General features: G+C 52.8%; 1 protein-coding gene across 1 annotated transcript; it reads right to left on the bottom strand.

The window, feature by feature from the left end:
* Nucleotides 1-7,674: 7,674 nt before the first annotated feature.
* On the bottom strand, nucleotides 7,675-11,045 carry C1ql2 (complement C1q like 2). The gene is made up of 2 exons (XM_004626362.3): nucleotides 9,889-11,045; nucleotides 7,675-9,296 (listed from the first exon to the last, which is right to left on the bottom strand). Exons 1-2 carry the CDS (start codon nucleotides 10,570-10,572, stop codon nucleotides 9,117-9,119), a joined length of 864 nt encoding a protein of 287 aa, XP_004626419.1. The 5' UTR covers nucleotides 10,573-11,045; the 3' UTR covers nucleotides 7,675-9,116.
* Nucleotides 11,046-12,825: the final 1,780 nt, after the last annotated feature.

Here is a 12,825-nt window from a genome sequence, read left to right as displayed (position 1 = left end):
TGGATGGATGGGTGTGTGGGTGGATGGATGGGTGTGTGGGTGGATGGATGGGTGTGTGGGTGGATGGATGGGTGTGTGGGTGGATGGATGGGCAAAAGGAAGGAATGAAGAAAGGGAGAGGGAGGAAAAGAGGGAAGAAGGATGGAAAGAAGAGTTCCTTAATTGGTATTTTCAGGAGGTTATGGGAGGGCTGAGACCAGGCAGGCAGTGACCTGCTCTATGCGACCTGAAGCAGGCACAGGAATCCCTCTGCTTGCTCCTTCTCCCCTAGTACTGTCACACCCAGACCCTTCACTTTGAGTCAACAGAAGCCTGACAAAGCTGACTGGACTGACTGGGACCAATCATTTCACCGTTCTTAGCTTCAGCTTTCCCCACTGGTAATACGGATGTTACAACCAAACAAGCTGGTGACCACTTACATCATTGCAGTTCACAGTAATATCACCCACTGGGGGCTGCATGTCACAGAGACAGAGACAAGAGAGACACAGAGACAGAGAGGGAATGGCTGTCAGTGCCCTTGAGAAAGGCTCATGAGATGGAGGGAGTAGAGAGGGAGAGTAAGGGGGGTAAAACTAAGAACTGAGCTGTGTGGTGAGCAGAGAGCAAGTGCACCCAAGGAGTGTAAGCACCACGTATGGCACACATGTACTAATAAATTGTTTCAAATGATCATCAAAGAAATCAAGCAGTGCTAAAATGTTACATCTAGGTTATATCTAGGTCTCTGGGCCTGTGCTTCCAGTTACCTACCAAGGGAGTAGTGACTATGGCCCCTGCCACCTCCCTGAGTACATAGCATGGCAGACACCCCGCAAGCGGGTTTTGAAAGGAACACATGGTTTCAGGATCTGGAGGCCAGCGGGCTTCTCACGTTGGCCCTTGTGCCCTTCAACAGGACTGGATCTCCCAAGGAGGCATAGTGGAGCTGAGGAGAGCAGAGGCCAGGCTTCTGAAGACTTGACAGGGCCATGCTGCTCTGCAGTGGGTAGGCTCTTGAAAGAGGGCTTGGTCCAGAAGCATGGCCTCAATGTACCTGCTCCAGGGTCCCTGGAGCAGTCTCCACCCCAGTCCTGGATTAGCTGATCTGCTTGTTATGCGTGGGGAGAGGCCCGAGCCACCAGGTTGTGTGTGTCAATTTGAAATCAGTGTGTGATGGAGTGGCCATCAATGGGAGTTCGCATATTCATGCGACAGAGCCCTGAGACTTAGTCACGGCTCCAGGCCCAATTATGCAGGGATTTCTTCTCTGGGAAGTCAGCAAGGGAGCCCAGCAGATCTGCACAGTGACCCCAGGTTTCATACTGGGGATCCACCAGTATTAGAGATGTGTTTAAGTGTTCTTGGTGGATTTTAACACAGAGACACGTTCAGAAGTACCAGTGGCTAATGCTGAAATCCATCCCCTCCTCACACTGAGTGGCCCTAGCCCTTGACTCAGGACAGAACAGAACAATTTCCAGCAATTGTTTGGTCAGCACCAGCAGGCTTCACTGCTAACTTTGTGCGATTCTGTCCCAGGAATCCTCCCTACTACACACATAGAGCAGCCCAAGCCCCATTTTACAAATGGAGCAAAGAAAGGCCCAGCGAGTTTAACAACCATACTGCTGAGCTTGTTTGTCAGAGAAGCAGGCTTGCACCCAAGTTCAAAGGCTCTCATCAAGTTCCACAAAATATTACTGACTCTGAAAAGTTGCCAGGTGGTGCCGATATGAAAGTGGCTTTTTTTCCAAAACAAATGTTAGAATGCCGATGACAGCCAAGTGCTACAGAACAGCGCTCAGCAAAGTTACTGACACCCACTGGCTCGTTCACCCCTCATGCTAGTTCTGTGACTAGGTGGCATTTTACAGAAAAAGAAACCATGGATCAGAAAGATTAGGTAAGAAGCCTCAAGATAACCGGGGATGGGTACAAGAGACAAAACATCGGACTACACGAAGCAAATGCTTTGAAGTCAGAACGGGGCTTCACTCAGCCTTTGGGCAGTTCTTTGCTGTGTGATCTTAGAAAATCATAGCCTTCTCTGTTCCTCGGTTTCAGTCCTCTCCCTGAGTGGCTGAGAAGAGAACTGCGTCTGTCTTGCCCCCTGGCCAGGCCTGCCAGGCATTAGAGCAGTGGCCGGCCTTCTCTAGCCCCAGGGGAGGGTGAGGAGAGAGGAAAGAGGCACCACAGGACAAGGGAAAAGGGAGAGCAGCAGGGCTGGCCTCCCAACCTGGGACCTCAGGACCAGGCACACAGCTGAGGAGCCAAGTGGTGCTGAGTTCTACCTGCTTTACGTTTAGGAAACTGTGATGCTCCAAAATATCACATTCACCTGGAGGAGGAGACCTTCGTTGCAGGTCCCAGAAAGATCCCCATGGGAAAGCAGACACACACCGTGAAGAAAAACATCAACCAGTGGGTTGCCAAAAGGGCAAAACCAAGAGCAGTGCGCTGTCTAGGAAATACCCAGAATGCTCAGGCTGCCCTGCTCCACCAACCTTTATCCTCCAATACCACATTTCCCTGAGGTTGGAAGTTCTAAACAGCAGCTAAGGCTCCAGGGACCGGAACCCAGGTCTTGCAGAGAAAGGATTCCCACACCACGTGCACAGCGGGAGTCCCCTCCCTTCTCTCCTGCCCAGCAGCAAACCCTGCTGGGTGGAGGGATGTCTTGTCTAACTCAGTCCAGGAGAGGGGATGGCTGTAGAAAACATACCAAAGGATAGGGGACTTTGAGTCCCCCAAAGAGGGGACTGCTAGAGTAATCTGTAAACTGGATAAAGACATTATTGTACTACTTTGGAAATAAGGTAGGGCAGACTGTGCAAGTGAAAGAGGCATCTAGTAGAGGTTATCACTGGGCTAGACCGGGGAAGGTAGGGACTTGCAGCTTGCAGGCCTGGAGGTGGGAGATTTGTTTAACCAATTAAGGTCATTATCAGTGAGACGTGCAAGTGTGCAAGACCAGATCCTCAGCAAAAGCAACAGGCTCAGCAGGAAGCGCTGCTCAGCCGCTCTGACTGTTCATTAAGGGAAGAGAACAGGTACAGAGGAGCATTTAGAGTTTTACTCTCTCTATGGACAAATCCACGCCTATGTGCATTTGAAAAGTCTAGAAGAATACCAGCCATGCTATTATGGAAATTATCCCTGGGGAAGGAAATCACAGAGGGGGAAGGGGATTTTGACTTGCTGCTTTATATTTCTCTATACTGTTTACATCTTTCTGTAAGTGCATATTATGTCAACAATTTTTCAAAAGATGTTTTCCATTTGGAGGAGATAAAAGAACCCTGATGGCAAATGGACTGAGTGAGGGGCTTGGTGGGAAGTGAAGCTACAGCCCCAGCAGCCTCAGAACACAGAGGATGACCTGAAAAGGAAGCCTGGGACAGTCCCAGTCCCAAGGCTGCAGTGTGCAGGGGGTCCAATGTGTGTGTCACCTGGAAGGTTCCGGTAATTGCCAAGGGTATGACCAGGAGCTCAAAGTTTGCAGTGAATGTTCCTTTGCATGTGTTCTCTTTCTTCACTTAAACCTTACAAACTCAGGGCCCCCCCGGGGGGGGACCCTTTAGTCAACAGCAGTAAGTCAACTTTCTGGATGAGACTACCTTTGATCCCACTGTAAAATCATATACTTGCATAGAAATATTTCCAAGATCAGCATTTTGGGACCTATCAGGATGCCTCATCCATCCATCCATCCATCCATAATCCACCCATCCATCCATCTATCCATAATTCATCCATCCATAATCCACCCATCCATCCATCCATCCATCCATAATCCACCCACCCACCCATCCATCCATCCACCCATCCATCCATCCATCTATAATCCACCCATCCATCTTCATCCATCTATCTATCCATTCCACAAATACTTATGAACCTTGGCTTTGTTCCAGATACCACGCTAGTAGCTGGGGGCAGTGTGTCTTGTGGTGGTCCACATGGCCACAGGATCTGCCCTCGTCAGGCCTGTATTCTATGGGGATGCCTCAAGTATGATGAGCATGATGGTGGAGAATCTCAAGTTTTCTGGGCCCTGTGGGAAGAGAGAAAAAAACTTTCTGGAGCAGAAGGGTGGGGACTTGGGATTCCTGGCAGTGGTGTGCTAGCTGAGTCCTGAAGGAAGAGGAACCAACCAGAGCAGGGAGGTCTAGGTAGAGGGAACAGCATTACTGGAATATGGAACAGAAAAGAGGGATAGAGAGGAGTTGTGGAGATGAACTGATTACAGTGCTAAAAGAAAGCAAATATTTACCTTCTGGGGCCCTGTAGAGCCCTTGGTCCCTGGCATCTCCTGCCCAGGGCTGGTTGTAACACACCCTCACTGTGCACTGTTTGATTAAGGTCTCATCTCCCTGCTCCACCCGTCTTCTCCAAAAAGTTTGAGCTCTGGGCTCACACAGACTTTGGTCATTCTTGTGGGAATGTCACCTCACTCTCTGAACCTCGGTTTGTGAAAGGGGACTGAGGAATTCCTACTTAAATGGGGAGTTGTTAGGACACCAATTCCTAACACACAGTAAGGTGTTACCAGACAAAATCTGAAACTCTTCCTGATTGTCTGCATGTAGTAAAGTGGATGAGTGAGGACAGGCCTGTGTGGGCTAGTTCACTCTTCTACGTACCCATGTGCCTTCCTGAAATCATCAGAGTAAAATTCATCTTTAAATCTACTTGTATTGCACTCTGCCACCCGTGCTACAGTCCACCCTCTTCTGGGGATCACTAAAGGGGATCAGAATGTGGCCAGGACGAGAAACCAAAGCACCGCTTGGAAAGGCTTTACTTCATTCTGCCTGGTATCAGTGAGGCCCAGGAGAAGCCCTGCCTGGCCTGGCCCACTCTGAGCCTATACGTTGCTCCAAGGCAATAGCAGTCTCCAAAACTCTCCAAAAATCAGAGGAAAAAAATATTGAGACTTTAACTTTGTTTATTTTAAATCTAAAAAAAGAGGGAGGAAAAAAAATCAAGCATTACTAATACTTACAACATAGCTCAAAACTATGCAGTCCAGAATTAAAAGTGCACAGGCTTACCTGTGACTCATAAAAGAACAGATTTCCGTGCCTAAGACTCTGGGGAAATGGCAAATGGAAGGAAAAGTACATGCAGTAACCTTCTTTTCTTTTGATTTCAAGAAGGGGAAACCTGTTTCCAGACTTGGTCAACTAGCTGGAAGATAGGTACTAACTTGAATATACAGATCCTTGGGTCAGTACAGATACAAAAAGGTGGAAAATTGTTTAAAACATAGACTGCCGATGATGTACATGAATTATTCACAAGTCAAATACATATTGGGTGTGAGTCCTCACTGAACAGGTCACTAGCAAGGCCATGTGATCAAGGTGGTTCACACAGCCAGCCCCTGCAGTGTGATCTGGTGGGGTAGAACCAAGGCCTCGTGCACAGAGCACCTGGATTTTTGTCCCAGGTGCCCAAGAAAGCATCTGTTCTGGCAGATAGAAAAGAAAGAGAGCAGAAGGCATAGGCTCTATCTGTATTTCCAGGGCCAGGGGTGTATCTCATGCACTCAAGCAGTCCTGAAAATAATTGGTTGCATAGATGTTGACTTTAGATGTAGAAAAGTCCCATCCCCCACTCCTCTGCCCCCTGCCTGTCAGAGGTGCCAATGCCCCTTCTGGATAAACTCTTCTCACCTGCAGGATATCCCTTCCTGGCACTACCAAGGGACAGAAGGAGAGTGAGGCAAGGGGCAGACAGCTAAGTGCTGCTGAACCATATGGAGCCTGCAACTTAAGATCCCACAGGGTCATTGACCCTGACCCAAGGCCACAGCATACAGACGAGTCCTTGAATGTTTGGACCTGTGTCTGAGATGGCAGGGGTAGGGGCAGGGGTGCCTTGGTGCAGTCAAGCAGGAGAGCAACCTGGAGTCTGAGTTCAAGCCCTAGCTCCGCTTTTATGAGTTTGTGAACTTGAGCAAGTCCTCAATGTCTCTGGGTCCCCACCTCCCAGTGCCCACATGTTCAGAATAATGCCTTTCGTACTGCTGGGTGACACCAGAACCAGCTCAATCCAGGAACCTAGTTGAGAAATATAGCCACAAGCAATTTGGACTCTAAAGCAATACTTCACAATGATGACTGGTGAGAATTCCCTACACAACTAGCAACAAGGGTATGAGTTCGGGGTAAAAGATTTCTTGCTCTCCCTGTACCCCCAAGCCTGGTGTCTCCACACAGGTAGCAACAGTGAGAGATCTGGTCTCCCCATGCTGTCCTACCCCACTAGGAGAGTCAGCCAGAGACATAATGAGGTCATGGACCTCTGGGCCACTCCGGGCCTGCCTGGGACTCAGAAAGCATGCAGATGTAGACCGCTCCTGAGCTGGCCAGCTCCTGCCAGCCACGCCTCTGCCGCTGCCTCATCAATCCATCATCCTCTTAGCTGCTGACACCTCTGGCAGCACCTCCCGGCAGCCGGGCATTAGAATTGCAAGAAGCCCAGCTGCACCGGGGAATACAGATGCAGGAACCACAGATTCAAATTTGTCTTAAGGATACTGAACAGCCAGCCCTGGGCAAGGCATCTCCACTGCCCTTCCACCAAAGGGGAATGCTGGGGGCTTTGTTAGAAGTACAAATTGCTTCTTAATGCGGGGGATAAAGCCGGGCTTGGGCACCTCCTTAGAAATTCCTCCCGTTCCCAGGAAAGCCACCGCTGCATGTCAATTTTAATTTTTGAAATTTAAACCGAGGGCTTTGTGTCTAAGCTCCATCTCATCGGAAGAAGGGGCGGAATAAGTCAAAAAGGATTAGGGGCCCCCTGGGGATTGCAGATCCATAGCAATTAGACTTCATTTGGGTCTCAGACATTTGGTTTTAATCGCATTTCTGGATGATACAATCAACAAGGCATCAGAAATTGATACAAATGCAACTGTAGCCAGGCGGACTCTGCCCTCCTTAGTTCCTGGGAGCAGGTGGATTCAGCTCAGTTAGTATTTCACAATCAGTGGGGTAGAGTAGGGTGGGGAATTGGGGTTCTACTGGACTGGGAGTTGGGGTGTGTGTGTGTGTGTGTGTGTGTGTGTGTGTCTACTTGTCTTTGAACACTTTATATCTGGACTCAAAGGAGACACCATCATTGCCCATATACAAGTGAATGACAATATAACGTAATTCAAATAAAATAAGGCCTTAAAGAGAATAGCAACAGCGACAGGACTCAAGGTAGAGGGTAGAGTTGTCTTTTAAATGGGAATCATAACTTTCAGCATCTTCCAAGAACTAACAGTCAGCAAAACTCCATTTATGGTCAGACGTGCAGCCAGGAACACATACCACAATGGCATGGACCTTCGAACATGGACTTACATACATGTATGCCATGGACTCCATATGGGAAGTGTGTGTATGTAAATCCAGATTTACATAAAAACACATTCCAGAATTATCTCTGTGTACTCATTCATATGTATTTCTTTTCAAACACTTAGACAAAATAAGCCAAGTACTATGCAGGTTACTAATAGGCTTTTATTTGTGTGAGGGTGTGTATGTGTGCATATGTGTGTGTCTGGTACATTGAGTTGAACCCAAGGCCTTCCCACTGAGCTATATTCTGAGCCTTTTTATTTTTATTTTCATTTTTATTTTGAAACAACATCTAGTGGTGGCGGCACATGCCTGCATGTAATCGTAGACTTCTGGGAGGCTGAGACAGGATGGAAAATTGGAGCCCAGCCTGAAAGATTTGGTAACTGGATGCTGCATAGAAATTCACTGCTTATTAGAACTCAGTGTTCTAACAACAAAAACAGAACACGAAAATATTGAGGCTATGTGAAACACTCTAACTAACAGGTAGGAATTCTGAAGGGAGAGAACAGATAGGGACACCAGGCCATTGTGCCCACAGGAAGAGAAAGCCCCAAGACTTCCCCCTTTTGAGGGGACAATGTCCTTCTCACCACAATACTGGCTCAATGCCGGGACCTGGATGATTCACAGAACTGCCTCAGCTTACCAGTTCATTTCAGAACTGTAGACATCATGGAGATGCAGGTACATGGGCCTGGGCTGAGGATGTGGGAGTCTGCTGGGGGCTTTGCTTGTCCCTCTTAGAGTCTAAAAGTTCACAGGTCCCCAGTGACCAGGACCTCCTATTGTGTGGAGGCCCCTGTCCCCATCCTTTCCCAGAGGATCCTCCCTTTGGACTCCTCCCAAATGCCAAGAGGACAAAGTTGCCCTGATTGCCTGAGACTGAAGACCTAACTCTCCTCTCCTGCCTTCTGCCTTCCTTCCCCTCCAAGGCAGGGCTTCAGTGTAGCAGTGGATCTTAGGGAAAGGGGAGGTACACACTCCCCACCTTCCCACATTTTTTCACCCATCTCAGGCTGTGGGAACGAGGCAGTGGCCAGAGATCAGGGCACAGATGAGGTTACTGGGCCCTGGTTTGGGATCTACGTCACGGTGGATGCCTGAAGTTTCAGGTTAGGGGCCATACTGACAAAGACAAGGGAGCCCATGGTCTAAAAACATAATTTAATGCGGCGCAGTGGGTCTGGGTCAGAAGGGAGTGCAGTGTGGAAAGATGAAATTTCCCTATGCTGGAATTCTGCTGCGGGTGGGGATTTTGGGAGATGGACAGGAAAATCTACACGAGTATTTCAGGTCACAAAGAAGGGTGCTGGTGCCCCAGGGAATTGGTATTTTCATTGGCCCATCTCCCCTGGCTATAGGGCTGGGACACTTGGCCTGGGATACCGGGAGGAGGAGAGGAAGGAGGAGGAGAAGAAGGGAGAGGGGAGAAGATGGAAGAGGGGATCTGGAAGAGGAAAGGCTCTCCAACAGTCCATCGAGTCCAACAGGATTTGCAGTCTGCCCACTATGGCGGCTCTGGCCCCCAGGACTGGGGTTCGCACTCAGCTCGCTACTTGGGCATCCCTCTCTCCTCCCTGGGCCTGGCACAGGGACCCGAGGCAGCATGGTGAAAGCAAACACAGAGGCTGGGGGCGGGGCATGGAGAACAGCGGGACGTGTCTTTTCCAACCAAGATGTCAGGAAGTGTCAAGAAGCAAATAGCCGTGCGCCCCAGAGGCGACGGAGCAGCCTGAAGCCGCCCCCCCCCTCGCGCCCTCTGCTCCCCTAGTCCGGGTACAGAAGAAAGCCCGAGAACGTGCTGTACTTGTTGTTATTGCCTCCGTGCGCTTTCCCACCGTCGAGCTTCACGTACACCTCGTCCCCCGAGTCCAGGTGCAACACCACGCTGTTACTCGCATAGTCGTAGTTCTGGTCAGCGTCCTGCGCAATGGCGCTGGCGCGAACCTGGGAAGGAACCACAGAAGCAGGTGAGTGGGGCCGCCTCTTCCCGAGCCCTTGCTGGGGCCCACTTGGCGCTCCCGCTGGCCGGCCTTCTGCCTGAGACTTCAAGTGTGACACTCCCACCCAGCTCCTTGTACTCTCCAACTTGGCCAACTGCTCCCTGGTCCTCTCCTCTCCGCACGCAGCGAGTCCTGACATGAGGAGAAGAATCCGTGGACACGGACCCCATGGAAAAGAGTGGGACCCAGGGACCCAGGGTAGAAAGGAAAGGAGGCTGAGGGCCAAGAGGCCATGGATACTCAACCCGGGACCTAAAGAAAAAGGGTTTCCGAGGAGCCCACGAGGCTGCGGCTTAGGCAAGAACGCAGGCAGTTGTGGAACACTGTTTGGGAAGAGGGCTCTCTGGCGCTCGGAGCCCAGCCTCCCGCGCTAGGTTTTGTATGAGCGTCCCGGGAGCGCAGAGAAGCGGGACGCTTAGGCACAGTGAAGCGCTTCTCTGGGCTTTGCTGGGAGGAAAGGGGTTGATTCGTAGGGGAGTTAAGGGCCGGCACAGGGTCTGCAGGGCCCAGCAGGGGTGGGAGAGGAGGCCACTGACCTGCCCATTCTTGCAGAGGTCTGCCCACATGCTGGTGCCGTCGCCGCCGCGCATAAGGATGTGGTAGGTGAAGAAGTAGATGCCGCGCACCTGGCAGCTGAACTTGCCTGTGGTGGGATCGTAATGGTTGCCGAGATTGGTGACCACGTCGTCGAACTTGAGCACCTCGTAGCCTTCGTGAGGGCTCTTGAGTCCCACGTAGAAGGCTATCTTGGGGCCGCTGAAGGCGGCGCTCAGCGCGCTGGTCACCTCGCCCTCAGAGTCGCCACCGCCCCCGGTTCCGCCGCCTATCACTCCGACGCCACCAGCCGCTCCCGTCGTCAGCTGCAGCCCGGGGAGCCCCGGCCGCCCCGAGTCGCCCTTCTCTCCCGGGGGACCCCTGGGTCCAGGTGGCCCTGGCTCTCCAGGGGGACCCCGCGGCCCTGGTTTGCCCGGCCTCCCCGGGTCGCCTTTGGGTCCCTGGATGAAGGGAGGCGGAGGGTTGGCATTAAGGTCCTGCATGACTTCCAGGGCCGCTGTGCTGGGTCCGGGCGGTGGGGCCTTGGCTCCCGCTGGGCCCCCGCCGGGTGTGGCGCTGTAGGGGTCGCAGATCATGCGGCAGGTGCCCATCATCTCGTAGTGCGCCGCGCCGGGCGGCGCCGCCTGCAGCAGCAGAGGCAGGGCGATGAGCAGCCCGAGCGCCATGGCCAGGAGCACGCCGACGGCCGCCAAGCAGGCGCGCCGCCGCCGCTGCCACAGCCGGGAGGCGACCGCCACCAGCTCCTCCTTGCCTCCTGGGGAGGTAATGGTGAGGCGGCGCGGGTGGCCCCGCTCCCCGCGCTCGGGGGCCAACTCCGCGGGTCCCGGTCGCACCCCGGACGTGGCGACCCCTTGCCCCGGCCACCCAACTACTTCAGCGAGACGCGCCTCGGCCTGGGCTCCCGTACCCTCCTCGCTTGGGCTGCTCCGGAAAGCTGCGGAGCCCGGCACGCATGGCGGGGGACGCACAGGACGAGCCCGGCGTCCCAAGGGTCCTGGTTGCGGCGGCAAGGAGCGCCCGGTCAGCGTGCGGTGGCCGACTCAGCGGCGCTGCCTCCTCTCGGCTCGGCTCGCAGGGCTTCGGCGGGCTCCGCGCACAGTGCAGCTCCGGGCTCCGCCGAGCGCTTTGCTCTGCTCTCCAGCCGCTCGCACTCTCCCGCGCGGAGGGGGGACCCAGCTACCCTGACGTAAGGAGTCCGGAGCCGAGCGGCGGAGGCGGCAAGGCAGCGCGCTCTGCCATCACTCGGGAGACGGCGCCCTCATGTCATCAGCCTCCTGTCCTCCTATCCCGCGGCGTCCTCGGGAGAAGCAAAGGCACTGTTCCTCCTGGCGGCGCCGGGGAGCCACAAGCAGGCGCAGCGGGCGCAGTCCCAGCCGGGCGCCACAGACACACCCACAGGCGGCCACACTCACGCGCCTCCCAGTGCCCCGCAAGCACAAACACCCACGCGCACAGTCGCCAGGTGCACACAGGCACCCCCACATGGCCACAAAAACACTCAGAATCCTGGTGCCAGCCATGTCGTGGGGTGGATTTCACCTAGAATCCGTCCAGCTACCTAAAGTGGGGCAGATCAGAGCACAGCAAGTCCAGGAGTCTTGTCCTTGGGCCTGGCGAGGAAGGATCCTTCCAGTCTCGAAGTTCCTTGAACTCAGGCCCTTGTGCTTGCCAGGGAAGCAAGCTTATTCCACTGAGCTATCTCTCCAGTCCCTATGGACCAAAGTTTCAAACTGTTAACTAGGCCTCAGCAGAGCACCCCCAGCAATTCTTGGAAGGACTGTGAGAGCCCAGAGCTCCACTTTAGGCCTTTGCTCTTGCTGAAACGGTGGTCGGTGCTCTGCTCTGTGCCAAGCTCACTTACAAAGGTGAAGTTTGACATTAGTACTCGGCGTGGTTCATCTTGGTGCCCTCTGCTCCGAGCCATTCCCCCGTGCACCTTCCCTTGGATGGTCTCTCCTCCAGTGGGCTTAGTTGTTTTACAATGCAGTCCTAAGCCATTCTGAGCCCGAGTCTGCAATCAATTGTTGCTCCAGAGGAGAGAATTACAGGTCTCCACTGCAGCAAAGAGGAATAAAGGCACGAGAGGAGAAGAAACTCTCCTATGGCTTGGGAGATCCCCTATCAAAACTGAAAATCTCATGAGCGGGGGGTGCAGCTCGGTAGTAGAATGCTTGCCTAGCATGCTTCAAGATGGGGCAATGGACAGAGGGAGAGAGAAAGGAAAAACATGGGGAACAGTGAGCCCCTGCTCCCAGTTCTGGCCCTGCGTAACTGGGACTGACAGGCTGCTCTCTCCTCCAAGGTGGCCTCTCCTGAGGGGCAGCTCCTGCCCCAGCGCAGGGCTGCCTTGGCTCTTGTAAAGCACCGCATCTCTAGACCATCCATGCAGAGCCTAGAGTTATGACTTTGAAGAGGACATTTCTTCATCAGGCCTTGTGCTCTCCTAACTCAGCTAGTTGATCCACTTGTGTCCCTCTGGGTCACTGTCCCACCCCAGCAGAAGTTACTCCTCTTCCTTTATTTCCCAGGGCAAAATAGAAGCTCTGGAGAGAATGACAAGCCCTAGCCTGAAGCCAGCTTTGCCAGGGATGGAAGAAGAAACCATATTTGTTGGGCTCCTACTACACATCAGCCCTATGAGCATGCTTTTTCATTTATCCTTTCTAACTGCCCTATGGATTAACAACATTTGCACATCATACAGAAGAGAAGACAAAGGTTTTGCAAGTCTAAGGTGCTTGCCTGGCTCCCTCCATCCACATGCCAGAGCTGAGTTCTTGTCTTGGGGTCTCTCCCCTCCACACCCTGGACCAGTAATTCCAGGAGCCACACTCTCTGGTTCCCATCCTGGCTCTGCAACTTCCTTTCTGTGTGACCCTGAGCAAATCACTTCCACAAGCCTCCATTCTCCATGTGTG

This window comes from Octodon degus, unplaced genomic scaffold, assembly GCF_000260255.1.
Source record: "Octodon degus isolate 3935 unplaced genomic scaffold, OctDeg1.0 scaffold00014, whole genome shotgun sequence".
NCBI lineage: Eukaryota > Metazoa > Chordata > Mammalia > Rodentia > Octodontidae > Octodon > Octodon degus.
The sequence above is the reverse complement of the archived record's forward strand: the minus strand, read 5'-3'. Positions and strand labels throughout refer to the sequence as shown.

Coding starts and splice junctions, on each gene's coding strand:
- C1ql2 (XM_004626362.3), bottom strand. CDS start 10,572: ATGGCGCTCGGGCTGCTCATCGCCCTGCCTCTGCTGCTGCAGGCGGCG. Junction 9,297..9,888: donor ACCTCTGCAAGAATGGGCAG/GTCAGTGGCCTC, acceptor GTTCCTTCCCAG/GTTCGCGCCAGCGCCATTGC.